Source organism: Ahaetulla prasina, chromosome 3, assembly GCF_028640845.1.
Source record: "Ahaetulla prasina isolate Xishuangbanna chromosome 3, ASM2864084v1, whole genome shotgun sequence".
Classification (NCBI taxonomy): Eukaryota; Metazoa; Chordata; class Lepidosauria; order Squamata; family Colubridae; genus Ahaetulla; species Ahaetulla prasina.
Genome location: NC_080541.1, coordinates 2,601,702 through 2,626,462, shown reverse-complemented (window position 1 = coordinate 2,626,462; position 24,761 = coordinate 2,601,702). Strand labels below are relative to the sequence as shown.

The 24,761-nt window shown below is 48.3% G+C and overlaps 1 protein-coding gene across 8 annotated transcripts in view; it reads right to left on the bottom strand.

Moving 5' to 3' along the window:
* LOC131196239 (1-phosphatidylinositol 4,5-bisphosphate phosphodiesterase gamma-1-like) overlaps nt 1-23,882 on the bottom strand; it is a 142,695-nt gene extending 118,813 nt beyond the window's left edge. For 5 of the 8 annotated variants that reach the window (XM_058178785.1, XM_058178784.1, XM_058178782.1 and 2 more), the window contains exons 1-4: nt 23,854-23,882; nt 21,754-22,089; nt 9,507-9,593; nt 1,107-1,256 (exon numbers count right to left, since the gene is read on the bottom strand). In XM_058178785.1, coding sequence (XP_058034768.1) covers nt 1,107-1,256; nt 9,507-9,593; nt 21,754-21,988 — 472 coding nt within the window. In that variant the 5' untranslated portion in view covers nt 21,989-22,089; nt 23,854-23,882. Of the gene's footprint in view, nt 1-1,106; nt 1,257-9,074; nt 9,478-9,506; nt 9,594-21,753; nt 22,090-23,853 lie in introns of those variants that run through there. The other 3 variants (XM_058178783.1, XM_058178788.1, XM_058178787.1) reach the window with 2 other exon arrangements.
* Nucleotides 23,883-24,761: the final 879 nt, after the last annotated feature.

The following is a 24,761-nucleotide window of genomic DNA, read 5'->3' as shown; positions in this document are numbered from 1 at the left end:
ACGTCATCAATGCTGAAAGGGAATGGGGTGTGTGGAGAGGAAAAAGAGGAAGAGGAGGAGGATGACAACTGTGGGGTCCTTGGTGCTCTATGAGCTTGGTTGTTCTTTTGCAGACATTTCATGACCCAACTAGGTAACATCATCAGCAGTAGTAGAAGAAGGGAGTGGGGTTTATGGAAAGGGGGAGGAGGAAGGAGGAGGAGGAAGGTGACTGTGGGCTGCTTGGTACTCTGTGAGCTTATGCAGATGCTGTTACCTAGTTGGGTAATAAAACATCCGCAAGAAAACAACCAAACTCAGAGAGCACCAAGGACCCTACAGTTGTTTTCGTCCTCCTCCTCCTTCTCTTCCTCCTCCTCCTCCTCCCTGCAAACCTCACTCCCTTCTAGCACTGATGATGTTACTTAGTTGGGTAATGACACGTCTGCAAGAAAACAACCAAGCTCAGAGAATACCTCATTTAAATATTTACTGTTGATTACATTTAATACTATTACATTTATTAATGGGGCCTCTGGTGGCTCAACAGACTAATGCAGTCCGTTATTAACAGCAGCTGCTTGCAATTACTGCAGGTTCAAGTCCCACCAGGCCCAAGGTCGACTCAGCCTTCCATCCTTTATAAGGTAGGTAAAATGAGGACCCAGATTGTTGGGGGCAATAAGTTGATTTTGTATATAATATACAAATGGATGAAGACTATTGCTAACATAGTGTAAGCCGCCCTGAGTTTTCGGAGAAGGGCGGGATATAAATGCAAATTAAAAAAAAATACTGTACTAAAATTTAATACAGGTAGTCCTCAACTTGCAACCAGTTGTGCAGTGACCAAGGATTACCTGTATTGCCAAGATAGCCTGTTTTATCCTAAGGCTAACTACCTCTGGCTAAAATTAAGAACAACGAATCAAACACCCTTCGGTTGTGTGCTTTTAACTCCTAGCGTTACAACGGTGTTAGTAACTGGGGATTTGTGGAGTGGCCTTCAAGGCTGCCGGGGGTGGGTGGGTATTGTTCTGTGGGATCAGGGGATTCAGCTTTGACCCTTCTGACTGTGTGCCCCCCCCCACCCCCCACTCAAAAACATTACATTACCCTCCACTGACCAGCAACACTCAGTGTCTTCAACCGGAAGTCCATTCCGTACAGGATAACAAAACATAACGCTGAGTCCAGCTTCCGGGCTTCTTCCGGGTAACGTTCAAAATCCCTGGAATTTTTCCCAGGCCGGATCTGTTTAATTTCCCTGATGTCCACTGTGGAACAAAGAAGAGAGAAGAAGTGAGTCAGCTCCCCAGTTTGCACAAAGACTTAGTCCCAAAAATATAGTCTAGGCAGCCTCCTTCCTCCTGGGTATTCTTGGCGGTGTGAATCACACTTTCTCATGAGTACAACCACAACCTGCCTCCCCTTTCCCCCAACATCATGAGGACTAGATCCTAATCTGCCTGGTTAGCCTGGCGTCAACACCACCACTTGGTCCCATTGTCAGAGCCACTTCCTGAGACCCAGAAGATCGGTACTGGCTTCACGTCGGTCGACATTTGAAAAAAAATCACCATACCACCATCTATGTAGTAGTACATAGAATAGAATAGAATTTATTGGCCAAGTGTGATTGGACACACAAGGAATTTGATTTGGTGCATAAGCTCTCAGTGTACATAAAAGAGAATAGAATAGAGTAGAGTAGAGTAGAGTAGAGTAGAGTAGAGTAGAGTAGAGTAGAATAGAATAGAATTTATTGGCCAAGTGTGATTGGACACACAAGGAATTTGATTTGGTGTATAAGCTCTCAGTGTACATAAAAGAGAAGAGAAGAGAGTAGAGTAGAGTAGAGTAGAGTAGAGTAGAGTAGAGTAGAGTAGAGTAGAGTAGAGTAGAGTAGAGTAGAGTAGAGTAGAATAGAATAGAATAGAATAGAATAGAATAGAATAGAATAGAATAGAATTTATTAGCCAAGTGTGATTGGACACACAGGGAATTTGTCTTGGTGCATATGCTCTCAGTGTACATAAAAGAAAAAGAAAAAAAAATACCTTCATCAAAGGTACAACATTTACAACACAAATGATGGGCATAGGTTGCAATTTAACCCTTAATGATAGCAACAAAAAGTTACAGTCATACAGTCATAAGTGGAAAGAGATTGGTGATGAAAACGATGAGAAGATTAATGGTAGTGTAGATTTAGCAAACAGTTTGACACATCTGTGTAGTAGTACGTATCAGGCATGAAAGATCAGGTCCATGTGTGAAAGTCCAATTAAACTGATTTATTGCTGCTAAGGCCAGGCACAGGAACCTTCTCAACTAAAGGTGAACACCTGGCTAGACTTGGAAAAAGGGTTAACAGCATTCAAGGAGAGTTGAACTTAGACCATTTGCAGCTACGAAAGGATTCGAGGCTGATTCCTCTTTAGACGCCGCCTTCAGGTGTTCGGCTACTTGTTCTCTTACAGTATGTGACAAATACTTTGAGGAGGGGGGAAAGAGATGCTCCCTATGGAACAGTCAGATAAGAGAGGGGCATTGCCCACAGCTGTATGTAGGTAGTCCTCGCTTAACAACTGGTTGCTGAGCAACTGTTTGAAGTTATGATGGTCCTCCCCAGAAGTACTTTGGACTCGTTTTTGACATTCTGAGACAGACGGACTGATGTATGCATGTGCATGCATGCACACACATAACACACACACACACACACCACACACACACACCCCGAGTCATGTAATTGTATTTTGGGTACTTCGGCAACCGGCTCGCATTTACCACAGGATTTTAGGAGCGAGTAAAATCTCACACCGTCCCAGAAGGATAACAACAGAAATCGATCAGGCAAATTTCCATACAGGGCCACATCCCTTCTCAAAAGTGGGGGGCCCTGGGAACCCCATCTAGGCCAGCAAACCAAAATGCACAAAAGGTTTTGATTACTAAATGTGTAAGAAAGATTCGGTTTCCGTGGTGGCGCAGTGGTTAGAATGCAGTATTGCAGACCGACTCTGCCCACTGCCAGCAGTTCGATTCTCACTGGCTCGAGGTTGACTCGGCCTTCCATCTTTCTGAGGTGGGTCAAATGAAGACCCAGATTGTTTGGGGGCAAGCGGCTGACTCTGTAAACCGCTTAGAGAGGGCTGGAAAGGACTGGGAAGCGCTATATAAGTCTTATGTACTATTGCGATTGCTATTCTGTAGAATTGTTTCGGCTTCACACCCTGTAATTGCAGAGATGCTCTCGTTTCAGCTTAGGAAGGGAGCAATAAAGCTGTGGGCACTACAAAGTTGTTCTCCAAAGTTTTTCCAGGTCACCTGGTACAACTGGCCAACCGATCCATATCCGCAGCTGCCCTCTCCATCTGCTTCCCCTCCTGCATCTTATCTGTCCCCTTCCCCATATCTCTTTCCCCTCTCCTTCTGCTCATCGGTGCCTCCTTCCTTCCTTCCTTCCTTCCGGCTATTTTCTTGCTCCACAATAAAGTTTAACCCAGCCTCCGCTAATCTGGGGCATTCCGGATGGGATGGACTACAATGGAGCCTTCTTAATCAGAGACTTTTGAAACTGTTTTAAGAGGATTCAAATATTTCCTAACTCATGCTTAGTTAGGTCTTAACTTTTCTGGGTTTTTTTAAAAAAATAAATTTTATTGATTTTCTATTGCTTACATTTGTTAGTGCGTAATAAATATCATGTTGTCTGGATAGTTAATTTGTGTAACAATACAGATTGCATTCTTAATCTCCAACCCTTTTTCCCAACCATTGGTAAAATAAAGGCCATGACTGATAATATTCTGTGTCTTCTTTCTGTTTAATTTTCAATGTAAATCTATCCATTTCTGCACGATCTGGTATCTTCCTAATTATCTCTTCATCTCACGGTGTTTCTTTTTTCCAATATTGTGTGAATATAATCCTCGCTGCTGTACTTTGCTTATAAATGCTTTTAAACACTTCATGGTTTAAAATCCATGTTTCCCTATCATCTTTTCTAACAACCTGTGTATTTTAATTTTTCTGTTTTTGGCATGCATCTCCAGGTGACAGGAATGTTGATCGATAAGGAGAGGGAGGGAGGGAGGGAGGGAGGGAGGAAGGAAGGAAGGAAGGAAGGAAGGAAGGAAGGAAGGAAGGAAGGAAGGAAGGATGTTAGAGGGAGAGAGGGATGAGAAAGAGAAAGAAAAAGAAAAAAGGAAGAGGGAGGGAAGGAGGGAAGGAAAGAAAGAAGGAAGGAAAGAAAAAAAAAGAAAGAAAGAAAGAAGAAGGAAGGAAGGAAACATGTGAGAGGGAGGGAGAGAGGGAGGGAGGGAAGGAAGGAAGGAAGGATGTTAGAGGAGAGAAGGATGAGAAAGAAAAGAAAAAGGAAGAGGGAGGGAGGAGGAAGGAAAGAAGGAAGGAAGGAAGGAAAGAAAAAAGAAAAGAAAGAGAAAGAAAGAAGAAGGAATGACGGAAGGAAATATGTGAGAGGGAGGGAGAGGGAGGGAGGGAAGGAAGGATGTTAGAGGGAGAGAGGGATGAGAACGAGAAAAAAAGAAAAAGAAAGAGGGAGGGAAGGAGAGAAGGAAAGAAGGAAGGAAGGAAAGAAAAAAAGAAAAGAAAAGAAAAGAAAGAAGAAGGAATGACGGAAGGAAATATGTGAGAGGGAGGGAGAGAGGGAGGGAGGGAAGGAAATATGTGAGAGGGAGGAGGAAGGAGAGAAGGAAAGAAAAGAAGGAAGGAAGGATGTTAGAGGAGAGAGGATGAGAAGAGAAAGAAAGAAGAAAAGAAAGAAGAAAAGAAAGAAGAAAAGAAAAGAAAAGAAAAGAAAAGAAAAGAAAAAAAGAAAAAAGAAAAAAGAAAGAAAGAAGGAAGGAAGGAAGGAAGGAAGGAAGGAAGGAAGGAAGGAAGGAAGGAAGGAAAAGATTTGGAATTTGTCTTGGAACTGGAAGGTGGCACTTCAGAACAAGTTAGAGTTGGGTTCCGTTTAACTTTCTGGGGGGACAGGCAGGGGCCACAATTGTTGGGAAGGCCATGCCAAACAGGGACATAGTTTCCCCCCAGTTCAGGAGACAAAAAGTTCAAATTCTTTGTGCCGTCTGTGTTGTAGGCACTTAATGACGTAAGGTTTCCATTAAAGCTTTGGCAGGAAAATTGATTTTCACTCCTTGTGGTTGTAGCTATAAAAAAACCGAGATTTTCAAAGGCACAAAGAGCTCTGGCTGCAGGATACCCCCCTCCCTTTAAGATAACCACACAAGGGCCCCCTTCTTCAGACCCCAAACATCCTCAATTCTTTAACAGTCCTTTTCCTTCCATCCTGCATGAAAACACTGAGGACCAGGAACCTCAACACTGGTAAAACATAAGCCCGATCATCAAAGGGCTTGTTTCAGCGGTTACTGCTCCTCGTTGGAGGGCGGGGTGTGTGTAAATCTGGCTGCCCCCCCCCCACAAAGATGCTTTCAAATAAGACCCACTGCTTTGGGGTCAAAGCTGCTGCTTTTTATCCTCCTGGGACAAATCACAAATCTGGTCACTTCCTGCTTAATTTCTCAGAAATCTATTTGAGATGCAGAAAACATTTGGTGCTGTGTATGTCAAGGAAATGGGCACAATCCTGCATCCTACGAGCAGTTTCTGATCCGGCTACCCATGTGGTTTCATAATAAAATCTTCCAGTGGATCTGGTGCATGGTTGGATAATAACAAACAGAGCGGTTGCAGGCATCGGGTATGTCTAAACAATGAAAAGAAGGACTAGGGGTGACATGACAGCATCTTCCAATATCTGAGGGGCTTCCACAGAGAGGAGGGGGCCAACCTATTCTCCAAAGCCCCTGAAGGCAGGACAAGAAGCAACGGATGGAAACTAAGCAAGGAGAGAAGCAACTTAGAACTAAGGAGAAATTTCCTGACAGTGAGAACAATCAACCAGTGGAACTGCTTGCCTCCAGAAATTGTGGCTGCTTCTATCACTGGAGGTTTTCAAGAAACGTCTGGCCAGCCACTTGTCTGGGGAATAGTATAGGGTCTCCTTTTCAAGCAGGGGTTAGACTAGAAGACCTTCAAGTTCCCTTCTTATTCTGTTGTTATTTCCTAATTTCTGAGGTTCAGGAGATGCATGAAGGAACCCGGCACAATTTCTGCATTTGGGAGAGAAACTTTTGTAGGAATGAAACCCACCTCCCACCCCCACAATCTGGGAGACCCTCCAGAACCGGGGTCTCCAACCTTGGCAACTTTAAGACTTGTGGACTTCAAGTCCCAGAGTTCCTCAGCCAGCAAAGCTTTAGAACAGGGTGTTGTGTCTCGCTCGCTTTCCCCGCAGCCGGGTCCCTCTTATCTCCTGCCGAACGCTGAGGAATGTCCTGGCATGCCTCCAGGCCCCAGCCCTGGCTCCATGCCCAGGCAAACAGAGCAACTAGACCCCCCCTCCCCCACAGCATGTGAGCCTGAGGAATGTGAATTGCCAACAGCTGGAGCCTGGAGAGATCCTTGCTTCCGGAGAATTGAGATGCGGCGTCAGCAAAAGGAAGGGAGGGGCAGGCCTGGATAAGTGCTGAGTCATGGAGCCACACCCCATGGCCTATATAAAGGATCTGCTTTCTGGCATTCTCTGAGTCAGGCAAAGTCTACCTTGAATTGCTGAAGTCACTTCCTGGTCTCCTGCCTGCCTTGAGAACTTTGCTAGGACTTTGGCAGAGCTGCAGAGGCAAGCCTGATTCGGATTTCCCCGACCCGGCCGTCAGCGGAGGAGTGGGACACGACACAGGGGTCTCCAACCTTGGCAACTTTAAGACTTGTGGACTTCAACTCAGCCAGCAAAGCTTAAAGTTGCCAAGGTTGGAGACCCCTGGTCCAGAAGACCACATCTATCCCCCTCCCCCTCCCCTTTTCCTGCATCAGTTTCTCCCTCCATTATCTGAGCCCCCATCAGTAGTTAGTAGTTATTTCCTAGAGACGAGATTTTCTGTAAATAGCACCCTTGCAAACTGCAGAAAAACAGACCGCCTAAGAATACCGATGATTTGACTTATTTTTTGGCGTTTCTTCTAAATGAGCTGGATTTTTCGAAGTTTGCTTGAGTCATCCGTTTTATCCCAATAAGGTCCCGTTTTTTTAAAGTGCCCTCTTTTGCAAACCGCTTTGGGCAGCATGGAGGGGAAATAAATACAAGGACCGCAATTAGTAATCAATAACAATTGTCTGGGATCAACGGTTAACGTTCCCCAATTCAAAGGAAAAGGGGAAGTCTTTATTCAAATATTCCCCAGAACACAAGGAGCACAAGGAGAAAGGTGATTTCAGAAAATTGCATAGAATTGCCCCTGGAATGGAAAATGTGTCGACTCACAACTAAGCGCCATTTAAATCCAAGGGACTGAATTCCTCAGCAAATTCCTTCGGCTCTTAAAAATAATTTAAGTTAGGGATCATTAGGACAAATGGCTAGAAAGCAGTCAAGGTCCCTCAAGGTGGGTTGAAAAGTAAAAAAAAAAAAATCAATCAATATGGTAGGTACAACCATGCTCGGTTGGTCTAGTGATTAAGGCAAGAGGCTAGAACAGTGGTTCTCAACCTTTATAGTGCTGCGACCCCTTTAATACAATCCCCCACGATGTGGCAACCCCAACCGTAAAATTATTTTCGTTTTGAATTTATCGCGCCTGAAGCCGTATTGGCTAGCGATCTGAACTGCTTGCGATTGCCTTGAGGACGGAGGCATTAAAGCGGAGACTCCTCCCCTATTAAGTTTATGGTGCCTGAAGCCAGATTAGGCTAGCGATTGGGAGTGATTGCAGCTGGCTTGAGAGGGAGACATCACAGCAAAGATTTCTCTCTTTTTTAATTCATCGCGCCTGAAGCCGAATTCGGCTAGCGATTTGAAGAGCCTGCAGCTGGCTTGTGGCGTCAACTATTGGAGCGCGATTCTTCGACTCGCAAGTATATTTCCCATATTTCCGATGGTCTTAGGCGACCCCTGGCAAATCGTCATTTGACCCCCAACGGGGTCCCGACCCACAGGTTGAGAACCGCTGCGCTAGAAAGTAGGAGACGATGAGTTCTAGTCCCACCTTAGGCCTGAAAGACAGCCAGGTGACTTTGGCCCAATCACCAGGCGACAGCGAATTCTAGTCCCTCCTTAGACATAAAAGGTGATTTAGGGGAAAAGTGTGAATTCTAGTGCTGTTTTAAGCATGAAAGCCAGCTGGGTGGTTTTGGGTTAATCACCAGGAGACTGTGAGTTCTAGTTCTGCCTGAGGGATGAAAACTGGTTTGGTGAATGTGGGCCAGTTCCTCTCTCTGAGCCCACCTCGCAGGGTTGTTATTTTAGGGGAAACAGGAGAAAGAAGGTTTGTTGGATATGTTCCTTTTCTTGAATTATTTGTAAAAATAGATGCTGTATAAACAAACAAACAAACAATTGCAGTTATCCTTCTCACTTTCTTGACAACCTTCTTCTGTTGGTACCTTACGATTTATCATTTAGTGTTTGTATCTTATGATTAATGATTGTAACTATGATTTATGATCTATGCCTTATCACTTTGTTGTTTTTATGTACACTGAGAGCTTATGTTGTACCTTGATGAAGGTATTTTCTTTTATGTACACCGAGAACATAGGCACCAAGACAAATTCCTTGTCTGTCCAATCATACTTGACCAATAAAAAATTCTATTCTATTCTATTCTATTCTATTCTATTCTATTCTATTCTATTCTATTCTATTCTATTCTATTCTATTCTTACTCCTATTCTATTCTTACTCCTATTCTATTCTATTCTATTCTATTCTATTCTATTCTATTCTATTCTATTCTATTCTATTCTATTCTATTCTATTCTATTCTATTCTATTCTATTCATTGTGCATCCAAATCACACTTGGCCAATAAAGAATAAAGAATTCAAACAACCCCTGTCCCTCTCTTATACAGATAGTTCTCAACTTACAACAATTTGTTTAGTGACTGTACGAAGTCACAACGGCACTGAAAGAAGTGACTTATGACCGTTCCTCACACTTACGACCCATGTGAAGACCACCACGATCATGTGATTAAAATTCAGATGTTTGGCAACTGACTCACAGTTATGACGGTTGCAGCGTCCCATGATCATCCTTTGCGACCTTTTGACAAGCGAGGTCCATGATTCACTTAACAACATGTTACTAACTTAAGACCTATAGTGAGTCACTTAACAACTGCGGCAAGAAAGATTGCAAAATGGGGCAAAACTGACTTAACCAACATTTCAATTAACAACATAAATTTTGGGCACCATTGTGATTACATGCCCAGGACTATCCGTGTGCCCATCAAATTCTCAACTCTCCCAGCGTGTCACTCGCCAAACCAGCTGCCCCTCGTCCTGGCATTTTTCTCTCTGGCACAAGGGGAGGATATATTTGGGCTGGCATTTCCCCAAACCATTCCATTGCAAAAGAAAACAAACAAATAAAAATAAAAAAGGGAGTGGGTGAAAACCGGATTAGTGGACGGGTAGCATGGAAAAGAGACCGGAAGATATTTCTGCTGTTGCGAGACGCTGGCACAGCCATGCCCTTTCCTGCCCACACGGTGGGATCGGCCCAAATGACGGATTGTCTGCAAAAAAAAAAAAAGGAAACGAGGCCTTAGAAACAGCCCCCCCTCCGCCCCCCCTTCTCAGAAGGGTCACTTCCGAGGATCAACAGAACCTCTGGATGACTCACAGCTGCAAATGGGGGCAAATTTTATTCACTCCAGCGTTATAAATAGGATGGAGTGGACTTGGAGAGGTTTTTATGGCGTCTGGCACGGCTTCCCACCTCAAACATCCTCGGTTGTCCAAGGGGACGCTGATGCGTTCCTGCATTTACGGCTCAGGAAAGTTTGGAAGCCGTTTCTGGACTTTGTGCTTGAGATGTGGGTGGGGGGGGGGAAATGAAGCTCTGGTGAAACCCCCCCCCTCTGGATTTCACGAGATCATAAAAATAGGGACTTTAGGGAAGAGTTTGTCGTGACAGCGAATGACACCTCCGTTCTGCAGATCTGGGAAGGCGGGACTAGAATTCCCACCTTCCTGGGGATTGGTGTAAAATCACCTAGCCAGTTTTCATGGTTAAGGCGGGAATAGAACTCACAACCTCCTGGGGATTGGCCTAAAGTCCCCTAGCCAGAACTCACAACCTCCTGGTGATTGGTCTAAAGGCCCCTAGCCAGTTTTCATGGCTAAGGCGGGACTAGAACTCACACCTTCCTGGGGATTGGCCTAAAATCATCTAGCCAGCTTTCATGGCTAAGGCGGAATTAGAACTGACAACCTCCTGGTGATTGATCTATTATTTATTTATTTATTTTATTAAATTTTTATACCGCCCTTCTCCCGAAGGACTCAGGGCGGTGTACAGCCAAAGTAAAAACAAAGATATATACAGTTTAAAACAACAATTAAAAAGAGCAAATTTTAAAGGCCGATTATTAAAATTTAAATTAAAAAGTTAAAAAATATTAAAACCCCAATTAAAATACATCACTAATTATGCCAGTCCCGCTTTAATGAATAAATATGTTTTGAGCTCACGAGGGAAGGTCCAAGATCGGGCACTTGACGAGACCGGGGAAGTTCATTCCAGGCGCCACTGCCCCCACAGAGAAGGCCCTACTCCTGGGGCCGCCAGCCGACACTGTTTGGCGGACGGCACCCTGAGGAGACCCTCTGTGCGAGCGCACGGGTCGGTGGGAGGCAAAGGTAACAGCAGGCGGTCTCGTAAGTACCGGGTCCTAAGCCATGGAGCGCTTTAAAGATAGTTACCAAAATCTTGAAGCGCACCCGAAAGACCACAGGAAGCCAGTGCAAGCTACGGAGCAGCGATGTCACGTGGGAGCCACGAGCTACTCGCGCAGCCGCATTCTGGACTAACTGCAGCCTCCGGGTGCACCTCAAGGGCAGCCCCATGTAGAGAGCATTGCAATAATCCAGCCTAGACGTAACCAGAGCGTGAGTGACCGTGCAAAAGGCATCCCGATCAAGGGAGGGGCGCAACTGGTGAACCAGGCGAACCTGGTAAAGGCCCTCCTGGCGACGGCCGCCAGGTGTTCATCAAAGACAGCCGTCCGTCCAGGAGGACACCCAAGTTGCGAACCGCCTCCTTTGGGGCCACTAACTGCTTCAACAGTCAGCTGCGGATGCAGCTGACTGTACCGGGATGCCGGCATCCACAGCCACTCCGTCTTGGAGGATTGAGCTTGAGTCTGTTTCTCCCCATCCAGACCCGTACAGCTTCCAGGCACCGGGACAGCACTTGACCGCTTCGTTGGGGTGGTCCGGGGTGGAAAAGTACAGCTGAGTATCATCAGCGACAGATGATAACTCACCCGAAACCACTGATGACCTCACCCAGCGGCTTCATATAGATGTTGAACAGGGTGGGCGAGAGAATCGACCCTGAGGCACCCCACAAGTGAGGCGCCTCGGGGCGACCTCTGCCCCCTGTCAACACCGTCTGCGACCGGTCAGAGAGATAGGAGGAGAACCACCGATAAGCGGTGCCCCCACTCCCAATCCCTCCAACCGGCGCAGCAGGATACCATGGTCGATGGTATCGAAAGCCGCTGAGAGATCTAATAGGACCAAGGCAGAGGAGCAACCCTGTCCCTGGCCCTCCAGAGGTCATCCACCAACGCGACCAAAGCCGTCTCCGTGCTATAACCGGGTCGGAAGCCGGACTGGAGCAGGTCCAGATAGACAGTTTCCTCCAGGTGCCGGGGAGCTGCCATGCAACCACACTCTCAACAACCTTCGCCACAAAGCGAAGGTTGGAGACTGGACGATAATTACTCAAAATAGCTGGGTCAGGAAGGCTTCTTGAGGAGAGGTCTCACCACCGCCTCCTTCAAGGCGGCGGGAAAACCCTTCCATCAAAGAAGCATTTATAATCCCTGGAGCCAGCCTCGTGTCACTTCCTGAGCAGCCAGCACTAACCAGGAAGGGCACGGGTCCAGTAAACATGTAGTTGCATGTAACCTCCCAGCAACCTGTCCATGTCCTCGGAGCCACAGAATCAAACTCATCCCAAATAACCTCAACAAGGCGTCTCTGTCGTCCCGGCTGGATCATCGCAATCTTGGTCCAAACTATCCCGAAGCTGAGCGATTTTATCGTATAGATAACCGTTAAACTCCTCAGCTCGTCCCTGCAGGGTCATCCCGTCCCTCTTGATGGAGGAGGGCAGGTCACCCAGGCTGGGCGGCGGGCGGTTATCTGCCGATGCAATGAGGGTGGAAGCGTGAGGCAACCGCCTCCCTCATTGCCACTAGGTAGGTCCTAGTAAAGGACCTCACTAGTGTCGATCAGCCTCGGAACAGCTAGACCTCCAAACACTCTCAGGCGTCTTCTCCGGCGTTTCATCTCTCTCAGCTCCTCGGAAAACCAGGAGCCAATTGAGATCTCGCGGGTCAGAGGCATAAAGCGCGACACGGTCCAAAGCCCCAGCCGCAGCCCGTTCCCAGGCCGCAACCAGTTCTTCAGTCGTGCCGTGGGTAAGATCCTCAGGAAGCGGCCCAAGCTCCGTCAGGAACCTCTCCGGGTCCATCAGGCGCCTCGGGCGGAACCAACGCATTGGCTCCGTCTCCCTGCGGTGGTGGCGGTCTGAAAGTCTAGGCGAAGAAGAAAATGATCTGACCATGACACGGTTCTTTCACTAAATCTCCTAAATCCAGATCATTTACCCACTGACCAGAGATAAAAATCAAGTCTAGCGCCTCCCCCAATGTGTGTAGGGCCATCAGTTACTTGAATCAGGTCCAAGGCCGTCATGGAGGCCTGGAACTCCTGAACCACCGTCGACGACAAGCCGGCAGATGGCAGGTTGAAATCCCCCAAGACCAGTAGTCTGGGGATCTCCACCGCCACGCCAGCAAGCACCTCTAGCAGTTCAGGTAGGGCTGTAGTCACGCAGCAAGGAGCCAGGTACGTGATCAACAGCCCCATCTGATTCCGGTGGCCCCACTTCACAAGGAGGGATTCACAGCCAGCTATCTGAGGAACAGTGGACTCCCTCGGCTCCAGACTTTCTTTAATCACAACCGCCACCCCCCCACCCCTACCTTGGGTCCTCGGCTGATGGAATGCACGGAAACCCGGAGGGCACAGTTCGACCAGGGGTACACCCCCTTCTGTGCCCAACCAGGTCTCCGTAATGCCCATAAGGTCCGCGGACTCCCTCTGAATAAGATCACAAATCAGGGGAGCCTTGTTAACCACGGACCGGGCATTGCAAAGCATCAGCCTAAGACCCAAGCTCTGAGGGTCTTGACCATCCGGGGAACGAGTGAGGACTGGGGGGCCGGAGCACGTGATCGCTTTTAAACATCGAACACGTGCTCCCAAAGAGCGATACGGCCCCCTGCCTCCGCCATATCTGCCCCTCCCACTCACCGTACAGATGGAATAATGTTCTCCGCTCTGTACAATCCCCTCCCGCCCCGTCTTCGGACCAAGTGAAATAGTGTCGTGAGCCCGCGTTGGGACTGGACATACCCTCCCCGACGGGTCACTCCCCCTACCCGTCAATCCCCTCCCCCCCTTTAAAAGCCCCTTATTAAAAAACCTATTAAAAAACCCCCAGAGATTCTTCTTCGAGGCATCTAAAGGCCCCTAGCCAGTTTTCATGGCTAAGGCGGGACTAGAACTCACACCTTCCTGGGGATTGGCATAAAATCATCTAGCCAGCTTTCATGGCTAAGGCGGAATTAGAACTGACAACCTCCTGGTGATTGATCTAAAGACCCCTAGCCAGTTTTCATGGCTAAGGCGGGACTAGAACTCACACCTTCCTGGGGATTGGCCTAAAATCATCTAGCCAGCTTTCATGGCTAAGGCGGAACTAGAACTGACAACCTCCTGGTGATTGATCTAAAGGCCCCTAGCCAGCTTTCATGGCTAAGGCGGGACTAGAACTCACAACCTCCTGGTGATTGGCCTCAAGGCCCCTAGCCAGCTTTCATGCCTAAGGCGGGACTAGAACTCACACCTTCCTGGTGATTGGCCTAAAATCACCTAGCCAGTTTTCATGGTTAAGGCAGGACTAGAACTCACAACCTCCTGGGGATCGGCCTAAAGTCAACTAGCCAACCCTGCCTAGCAACCCTCCCCCCTCTTTCCATTAGCAGCTGCTCTGGATGGACTCTGGCAGGAACAAGGGGAGGGGGAGGGCAGCCAGCCAGGAAGAGGAAGCCCCCATGGCACCATGTGCATCCGGACTAGTGTGCAGCACATCACCTTGCATGTCCTGGGAGGGGAGGGGGACTCCCTCCCTCCCTCCCCTTTTGCCATAGAAGGCGCTACTTCCTGACCCCTGCGCACAAGCCTTGCTCGCAGAGTGGCCTTTTCTGCCCACACGGTGTGGGCGCCCTCCCCCTTTTTCGCCACAGCCCTCCCCTTCTCAGGAAGGCTCCTTCTGCACAACAGCAGAATTCTGACGGAAGGACTTTCCGTTCACGTCAAGCGCTTGTGCAGGAGAACTTCCCGAGCGATCACGCCTCGTGCACCGTTATTTCGAGGGGAGAAAGAGTGAAGGCGTGTGGATTTCTTCGTTCCAGTATTTGAGGGGCTGCCCCAAAGGGGAGTTGGGGTCCACCTGTTCTCCAAAGCACCTGAAGGCAGAACAGGAAGCGTCGGATGGAAACTAACCAAGGAGAGAAGCAACCTGGAACTAAGAGGAAATTTCCTGAAAGTGAGGACAATTAACCAGTGGAACGGCTTGCCTCCAGAAGTTGTAGGTGCCCCATCACTGGAGGCTTTTAAGAAGAGACTGGACAGCCACCTGTCTCAAATGGTATAGGGTCTCCTGCTTGAGCAGGGGGTCAGACTAGAAGACCTCCAAGGTCCCTTCCACTCTGTTATTCTGTTAAAAAGAACAGCGAGCTGCTAACTAGGTCTTTATCCTGAAAGAAGAAGGGGAGATGATTGTCTTTTCTGCAGTATTTGAGACTATTTATTTATTTCTAATTGCAATGTCAATCAAATGGATGCTAACTTTATCAGGGCAGGAATCCTTTCCTGATGGTTATATAAAGATAAACAAAGGGAAGCTATGTTGATATCTACACCAGTGTTTGCCCAATGTGGCAACTTTAAGATGCGTGGACTTCAACCCCCAGAACCGTATATGTGGTACCTTGCTCAATAGTAGTACCTGTGAGAGGGATCTTGGAGTCCTAGTGGATAACCATTTAGATATGAGCCAGCAGTGTGCAGCAGCTGCTAAAAAAGCCAACACAGTTCTGGGCTGCATAAACAGAGGGATAGAATCAAGATCACGTGAAGTGTTAATACCACTTTATAATGCCTTGGTAAGGCCACACTTGGAATATTGCATCCAGTTTTGGTCGCCACGATGTAAAAAAGATGTTGAGACTCTAGAAAGAGTGCAGAGAAGAGCAACAAAGATGATTAGGGGACTGGAGGATAAAACATATGAAGAACGATTGCAGGAACTGGGTATGTCTAGTTTAATGAAAAGAAGGACTAGGGGAGACATGATAGCAGTGTTCCAATATCTCAGGGGCTGCCACAAAGAAGAGGGAGTCAAACTATTCTCCAAAGCACCTGAGGGTAGAACAAGAAGCAATGGGTGGAAACTAATCAAGGAGAGAAGCAACTTAGAACTAAGGAGAAATTTCCTGACAGTTAGAACAATTAATAAGTGGAACGACTTGCCTGCAGAAGTTGTGAATGCTCCAACACTGGAAATTTTTAAGAAAATGTTGGATAACCATTTGTCTGAGATGGTGTAGGGTTTCCTGCCTGGGCAGGGGGTTGGACTAGAAGGCCTCCAAGGTCCCTTCCAACTCTGTTATTATGTTATGTTAATTCCCCCTAGCCAATACGAGTGGGCTAGGGAATCCTGGGAATTGAAGTCCATATACCTTAAAGTGGCCAACTTTGCAAAAACACCAATCTACACGGATCCTTCCTGGCCAGAAAAAAATAAAAGAGATTCGCCAGATCTAAAATGATGAGGAAAAGGGCTTTTTGTGACAGGTTTGACGCAATGGGAACCAGGCAGACGCTCGCCTTATACGTGAATCTCACTTCACAACTCCCGGCTGCCAAACCCCGCTTGTTTATTTATTTAGCCACAAACACAGTCACCCTTTGTGTGACACACAGGCAGCCCTGGCGCCCAGCAGGGCCGGGTCCGTGGGCTGGGAGGAAGCGGGCGAGATAATGAAACCAGAGTGTGTTTGCCTTCAGGCACCCATTCACTTTTGCCTGTACTTAAACCGAGACTTCACCTGGCGGGCACCTTTCTCGACACACAACTTTGATCCAAACCCAGAAGATATTTAGTGCAGGGGTCTCCAACCTTGGCAACTTTAAGACTTGTGGACTTTAACTCCCAGAGTGAGGAATTCTGGGAGTTGAAGTCCACAAGTCTTAAAGTTGCCAAGGTTGGAGACCCCTGTTCTAAAGCTTTGCTGGCTAAGGAACTCTGGGAGTTGAAGTCCACAAGTCTTAAAGTTGCCAAGGTTGGAGACCCTGTTCTAAAGCTTTGCTGGCTGAGGAATCCTGGGAGTTGAAGTCCACAAGTCTTAAAGTTGCCAAGGTTGGAGACCCCTGATTTAGTAGATATTTCGATTCACCTGGGACAGGCTGCAAAAATTAATTGTGTTTTTAATCCCTGGGGAAGCCCGGACAATTTATTCAACCTGAGAACGGTGTTGAAGGGACATAAAGAAGAAGCAGAAATCTAAACTTTCACTGCCTGGTCATAGAACAACAGCATAAGGTTGTCTGAATGCAAACGTGGCTGTGATTTTTGTCTCCAGATGGTTTGGGATAATTTGCAACCCGTTGCCGTTTGCTCAGGGGGCAGTTAAGTTACTGTGCAAAGGACCAAGGTCCTACACCATGACAATCATTTAAATAGGAGCCAGCCGTGTGCTGCAGCAGCCAAAAAAGCCAACACAGTCATAGGCTGCATGAACAGAGGGATGGAATCAAGATCACGCGAAGCGTTAATAACACTTTATAAGGCCTTGGTAAGGCCACCCTTGGAATCCTGCATCCAGTTTTGGTCGTCACGATGTAAAAAAAGATGTTGAGACTCTGGAAAGAGTGCAGAGAAGACCAACCAAGAAGTTTAGAGGGATGGAAGCTGAAACTTAATGAAGAATGATTGCAGGAATTGGCTACGTCCAGTTTAATGCAAAGAAGGACTAGAGGTGACATGATAGCAGTCTTCCAATATTGGAGGGGCTGTCAAAAGAAAGAGGGGGTCAACCTATTCTCCAAAGCAGTCACTTTGTCTGAAGTGGTATAGGATCTCCTGCTTGAGCAGGGGGTAGGACTAGAAGACCTCAAGGTCCCTTCCAGCTCTATTCTCATTCTCAAAGCACCAAAAGGCAGGACAAGAAGCAACAGATCGAAACTAATCAAGGAGAGAAGCAACCTAGACTAAGGAGAAACTTCCTGACAGTAGAAGTCCGTTCCACTGTCAGTTGCCTCCAGAAGTTGTAGGTGCTCCATCACTGGATGTTTTTAAGGAGACACTGAACAACCATTGGTCTGAAATGGTACAGGGTCTCTTGCTTGAGCAGGGGGTTGGACTAGAAGACCTTCAAGGTCCCTTCCAACTCTGTCATTCTGTATTCTGTAAAACTTCAGATGAGAAGGGCTAGGTGTGACATGATATCATGTTCCAATGTTTGAGGGGCTGCCCCAAAGAAGAGGCAGTCAAGCTATTCTCCAAAGCACCTGAAGGCAGGACAAGAAGCAGCGATGGATGGAAACTAATCAAGGAGAGAAGCAACTTAGAAATAAGGAGAAATTTTCTGACAGTGGGAACAATTAACCAGTGGAACGACCTGCCTCCAGAAGTTGTGGGTGCTCCATCGGTGGAGGTTTTTAAGAGACTGGGCAGCCATTTGCCTGAAATGTTATAGGGTCTCTTGCTTGAGCAGGTGGTTGGACTAGACTAAAGGACCTTCCAGATCCCTTTCAACTCTGTTATTCTGTTATGTCCACAAGAGGACATAAGGAAGGAGCTGGAAAACCATCCCAAAAACCATCTACTCTCTCATTGGCTCCTCAAATTGGCATCCACGCATCTGGCAAGACCAGCGTTGGACTTACAGGCAAACCAAAGGAGAGGATTCTCCCACAAGCTCTCCATTGCATTCCCCTGAACAAATCTACCAACCTCTGACTCTCTGCTGCACCACAACCCCCATCATCCCCAGCCAGCCAGCCAGCCGGCCGGCCGGACGAGACGAGCTCTCTGCCTGAGCGAGCAGGGAATTTCAAACGGCAACACACAACTTTGAAAGGACAACAGGAAAGCAACGCAGCCTCAGGGACAACGGAGGGAGGAACGTGGCGCACTGTCCCCGTATCATCCTGCCAACGACACCAGCATGTGTGCGACGCCGTGGTGGCTCCACAGCTGCACTCACACAACTGCGTTGCTCTCACAAGCCTTGAGACGGCAGCAGCGTGGATCATTTGCTACCGAATCGGGGTTTAGCCGAGCTTTGCGGGAGGCATCGTCCTTCCATTATGGCACTAGGCAGGCAAACCACAGACTAGCCGTGATTCAAATGCACCATTTTCTGAGTGTCAGAGCAGCAATTATAACAACAAACATCCTGACTATTTAAAGAACACACAACTTTGTGTTAATGAAACATCCCTGCGAAGGAATGCACACCCTGCCTCTCTTTTTCAGGAGGCGAAATGAGCTGGAGAACCAAATTAGGCAGGGGGTCTCTTTAAGGCAGGGGTGTCCAAACTTGGTCCCTTTAAGACTTTTGGACTTCAACTCCCAAAGTCCTGGGAGAACTCTGGGAGTTGAAGTCCAAAAGTCTTAAAGGGACCAAGTTTGGACACCCCTGCTTTAAGGGGACGTCACTTGAGTTGTGCGGCCTTATTGTGGTGACGTCACATCGTTATGACGTCATTGAGGTGGTGTCGCTTGTGCCACGCATCTAGACTCCGAATCGTCTTTTAAGAGCAGTGTTTCTCAACCTGGGCCACTTGAAGAGGTGACTTCAACTCCCAGAATTCCCAGCCAGATGGCTGGGGAATTCTGGGAGTTGAAGTCCGCACCTCTTCAAGTGGCCCAGGTTGAGAAACATTACAACTTACAGCAATTCATTCAGTGACCGTTTCAAGTTACAACAGCACTGAAAAAAAGTGACTTATGACTTGGTTTTCACACTTAACAACCATTGCAACATCCCCATGGTCACGTGATCATAATTCAGGCACCTGACAACTTGCTCATATTTATGACAGTCGCAATGTCCTGGGGTCCTGTGTTCCCTCTTTGCGACCTTCTGACGAGCAAAGTCAAGGGGGGAAGCTGGATTCACTTAACAACTGCTGCAATTCACTTAATGACTATGGCTAGAAAAGTCGTAAAACGGGGCAAAACTCACTTAACCAATGTCTCCCTTAGCAGCACAATTGCTCAATTGCCATCGTAAATCGAGGACTATCTGTGCTTTAGCTAATTGTGAAATCTGGGTGCCACCAAATCTGCAACATTCACATGAATTTGCCACAATACAGGTAGACACAATGACCTACAGGGAAGGTACAAAACCTGTTAGTATTTTTGGGAAGCAAAAAATACAAACCACTTGCAAAATCTTTAATCACTTGTTGTCGTATCTGGGAATTTCACACAGCCACATCTTCTTAACAGCCTCTTTGCTGTTTTAAGTTTGCCATGTGTGTTCCAAGCTAGGCAAAATAATCTATTATTTCCCTGTGGGTCTTTTATTCTTAATAAATGTATTAAATGTATTAATAAATTTATTTGATTTATTTTCCAAAGCACCTGAAGGCAGGACAAGAAACAATGGATGGAAACTCATCAAGGAGAGAAGCAACCTGGAATTAAGGAGAAACTTCCTAACAGTGAACCAGAGGAACAGCTTGCCACCAGAAATAGTCTGAGCTGCATCACTGGAGGTTTTTAAGAAGAGACTGGACAGCCACTTGTCTGAAGGATCTCCTGCTTGAACAGGGGGCTAGACTAAAAGAACTCCAAGGTTCCTTTCAGCTGTATTCTGATTCTATTCTGACTTGCAGAGTTATAACTCTAATTTAATGGCTTTTGTGTATTCTTTTAAAGGCAATGAAAGATTCCTTAAAACAGGGTTACAATATTGGCCACTTTTAACTTGTGGACTTCAACTCCCAGAATTCCCCAGCCAGCATGTCTGCCTCTGGAATTCTGGGAATTAAAGTCCACAGGTCTTAAAGTGGCCAAGGTCAGATATCCTTGCTTTAAAGCAGGGGTCTCCGACCTTGGTCCCTTTAAGACTTGTGGACTTCAACTCCCAGAGTCCCTCAGCCAGCTTTGCTGGCTGAGGGACTCTGGGAGTTGAAGTCCACAAGTCTTAAAGGGACCAAGATTGGAGACTCCTGCTTTAAAACACAGGTATACATTAAATCATTAAACGCAAATGAATCTCTTTTCTTCCCTGGTTGTAGGCCAGATTCAGAAGGCACACAAAGATTGTCAGAGAATGGCACACTGCCTCCATATCACATCCGAGGAAGTCAGAGATATGTGTGTGTTTGTCCTTGCAAACAACTGAACTGAGTTTGGCTTTCCTCCTGCTTAAATAGGGTGAGATACGGTCTCTGTTGTGTGTACAAAAATAAGGAATCCACCCAGGCCAAAATCGATCGGACAACTCTGACTGGTGTACAGGGAGTCCTCGACTTACAACAGTCTGTTTAGTGACCGTCTTTAAGAGCAGTGTTTCTCAACCTGGGCCACTTTAAGAGGTGCGGACTTCAACTCCCAGAATTCTGGGAGTTGAAGTTCGCACCTCCTAAAGTGGCCCACATTACAACATACAACAGTTCATTTAGTGACCGTTCGAAGTTCCAACAGCACTGGAAAAAGGGACTTACGACCGTTTTTCACGCTTACGGCTTCTGCAGCTTCCTCCTGGTCGACGTGATCAAAATTCAGACACTCGGCAATTGACTCCTATTTATGACGGTCGCAGTGTCACGCGATCCCCCATTGCGACCTTCTGACGAGCAAAGCCAAGGGGGAAGCCAGATTCACTTAACAACGGGGTAACTAACCTATCAGTGATTCACTTAACGACGGTGGCAAGAAAGAGCATACAATGACTCGCAATGAACAAATGCCTCACTTAGCAGCATCAATTTTGGGCTCAATAGTTTACAGCCAATTCAGACTTTTCTGCCCCCGAAAGGATTAACCCAGGGGTCTCCGACCTTGGTCCCTTTAAGACTTGTGGACTTCAACTCCCAGAGTCCCTCAACCAGCAAAGCTAAGCAAACTAAGCTAAGCAAACTCAACTAAGCAAAGCTGGCTGAGGAACTCTGGGAGTTGAAGTCCACAAGTCTTAAAAGAGCCAAGTTTGCAGACCCCTGGGTAAACCTAAAGTCCAGAGCCAAAAATCCTGACAGTGGACAGGATGGGAAGGAATCACACCCTTGGACACTGAATGGTGGAATCGGTCCTGCTGGCCAGGAGGAAACCTTCTGGAGAAGAATGGCAGGAAGGGAGATAGACCGAGGTCTTCTCCTTCTCCTTTGCTTCTGAAGGAAGATCACAACAGCTGTGTGGAAACTCACCCTTCCTGGACTTCCTGGTTTCAGGAGTTCCAGAAGGCGAGGTCCTAACAGCTCCGGAGGCCCCACCTGAGGAGGCCTCCATAGATTGGGCCAGTCCCTTCTTTGGGTTGGTTCTCCTGCTCCCACCAGCCCCGAAGCCCCGGCACTCACCGTCCCCCTCCACTTTCTCAGGGGTTCGGCTCCAGATGATCTGACGGCTCTTCAGCCGGACTTGGAAGCTCCTCCGTTCGGGCCTCTGGGACTTCTTCTGGTAGAACAAGGTCAGGATGGTGCCCATCTCCAAGCACTTGAGAACCTGGGCCATGTCCGGCCCATTGGCCGCCTCCATCCGGGAGGGGTCTTCCAGGAAGCCATTGGTGAAACTGTTCAGCCTGGAGAGGGACATCTTTCAGCACATGGCCAGGGGGGGCCCTGGCGACAGGCTTGGGGGTCTCCTCTGGACGACGGAGGCAGGTTCCAAGGGGGAGGGTACCCCCCTTCAGTCCCCTGAGGGAGAATTGGAAAAGGGTCGTCATCTTACACATAAGAGAAAGGAAGAAAAAGGAAAGAAGGTGAAGGAAGGAAGGAAGGAAGGGAAGGAAAGAAAGAAAAGGAGGGAGCGAGGAAATAGGAATAAAAGGGAGAGAAGGACAGAAGGAAGGAAAAGAAGGTGGGAAGTGAGAGAGAGAAAGGAAAGGAGGGAAGGAAAGAGAGAGAAAAAAGTAAGAGAGGGAGGGAGGAGGGAAGAAAAAGAAGGAATGGAAGGAGGGGAGAGAGAAGGAGAAAATGAATAAAAGGAAAGAAGGAAGGAGGGAAGGAAGGAAGGGAGGAAATAAGGGAGGAAGAAAAGAAAGAAAAGGAGGGGAGAGAAAAAGGGAAGGGAGGAAAAGAAGAGGGAAGAGAGAGAAACAGAAGGAATTGAAGGAAGGGAGAAAGAAAGGGAGGAAAGAAGGAAGGAAAGGAGAGAGAGAGGGAGCGAAGGAGGAAGAGAAGGAAGGAAGGAAAGAAATCTGTGAGAGGGAGGGAGAGAGGGAGGGAGAAAAGAAAGAGAAGGAAAGAAGGAAGGAAAGAAAGGAAAGGAGGGGAGGGGAGAGAAAAAGGTAAGGGAGGGAGGAAGGAAGGAGGGAAGAGAGAGAAACAGAAGGAATTGAAGGAGGGGAGAGAGAAAGGGAGGAAAGAAGGAAGGAAGGGAGAGAGAAGGAGTGAAGGAGGAAAGGAGAAGGAATTAAGGAATGAAGAAGGAAGGAAATCTGTGAGAGGGAGGGAGGGAGGAAAGAAGGGAGGGAAAAAAGAAAGAGAAGGAAGGAAGGAAAGAAAGGAAAGGAGGAGAGGGGAGGGGAGAGAAAAAGGGAAGGGAGGGAGGAAGGAATGAGGGAAGAGAGAGAAAGGGAGGAAAGGAAGGAAGGGAGGGAGGGAAAAAGAGAGAGGGAGCAAAGGAGGAAAGGAGAAGGAATGAAGGAGGAAAGGAAAAGGGAGGAAGGGAGGAAATGTGTGAGAGGGAGGGAGGGAGGAAAGAAGGGAGGGAGAAAAGAAAGAGAAGGAAAGAAGGAAGGAAAGAAAGGAAAGAAGGGGAGAGAAAAAGGTAAGGGAGGGAGGAAGGAAGGAGGGAAGAGAGAGAAACAGAAGGAATTGAAGGAGGGGAGAGAGAATGGGAGGAAAGAAGGAAGGAAAGGAGAGAGAAGGAGTGAAGGAGGAAAGAAGGAATTAAGGAATGAAGGAGGAAGGAAATCTGTGAGAGGGAGGGAGGGAGGGAGGGAGGAAAGAAGGGAGGGAAAAAAGAAAGAGAAGGAAGGAAGGAAAGAAAGGAAAGGAGGGGAGGGGAGGGGAGAGAAAAAGGGAAGGGAGGGAGGAAGGAAGGAGGGAAGAGAGAGAAAGGGAGGAAAGGAAGGGAGGGAGGGAGAAAGAGAGAGGGAGCGAAGGAGGAAAGGAGAAGGAATGAAGGAATGAAGGAGGAAAGGAAAAGGAAGGGAGGGAGGAAGGAAACCCGTGAGAGGGAGGGAGAGACGGAGGAGGAAAAGAAAGAGAAGGAAGGAAAGAAAGGAGGGAGAGAAAGGAGGAAAGGAGAAGGAAGGAAGGAGGAAGAGAGAGAAAGGAGGAAGGAAGGAGGAGGGAGGAGAGAGAGAGGGAGCGAAGGAGGAAGAGAAGGAAGGAAGGAAAGAAATCTGTGAGAGGGAGGGAGAGAGGGAGGGAGAAAAGAAAGAGAAGGAAAGAAAAAAAGAGGGAGAGAGAAAGGAGGAAAAGGAAGGGAAAAGAGAGCCAGGCGATACCCACCTCCGGGAGCCTTCACGGAGCATCTCTCTCCGCGGGAGGGGAGGGAGGGCTCCTGATGGGCCAGGGGAGGGGCGCCGGAGGGGGCGATCCAAGGGGTCCGGCTGGGGCCCCGCGCTCCCCTCACCCGTCCGGGGGCCGCCCGGGGGCTGCAGTGCGGGGGCCGGAGGGAGGGAGGGCGGGAGCGGGCGGGGGTCTCTGCGGCGGAGGGTCCTGCCGGGCGGCGGGCAGCGGGCAACAGCAACAGCAACAGCAGCGGCGGCCGCAATGGGGGCGCAGAGGAAACGCCGCGGCGCCCGGCCGGAAAAGACTCGGGAGGAGGAAGGGAGGAATTTGGGGAAGGGAGGAGCGGAGCAGGAGGAGGGAAAAGCGGGGAGGGGGGCGCAGCGGGCGGGCTCGGGGAGGGGGAGGGCAGCGGTGAAGGGCGACCCCTGCAGGCGGCCGGAGACCCTGCAGCAGCCCGGCCAGCGGTGTCCAGATGCGGCGTCTCTGGGCTGCGCAACGCTTCTCTCTCTCCAGGAAGGCGCCGCCTGGGGGGGGGGGTTTGCAGCCAGTCCCCGAGGGACGCCCCGTTTCTGAGTCTAGGCTCCCCACCCTAAAGGAAGGCTGCCGGGTTGAAAAAAAAGACCCTTTGCTCCCCCCCCAAATGATGGGGGGCCCTTATGGGTTGACCCAGTTTTCCTCTCCATCGCTTTCCTCTCCTGCCCATCCAGTGGGGTCCAGAGCTGCCGCATTGGTCCAGGGGTCTCTTTGGGGGAAGCATCTTTTGAAGGGTCTCCATGCTTGAGTCGGAAGTTCCACGTCTGTCTCCTGCCCAGCCTTGTCCTCCTTCAGGTTCTCCACCAACGGGCCTCTGGAGAAGCCCTCCAGGCCGAGGTCAAGCAATCAGAATAGAGCCGGAAGGGGACCTT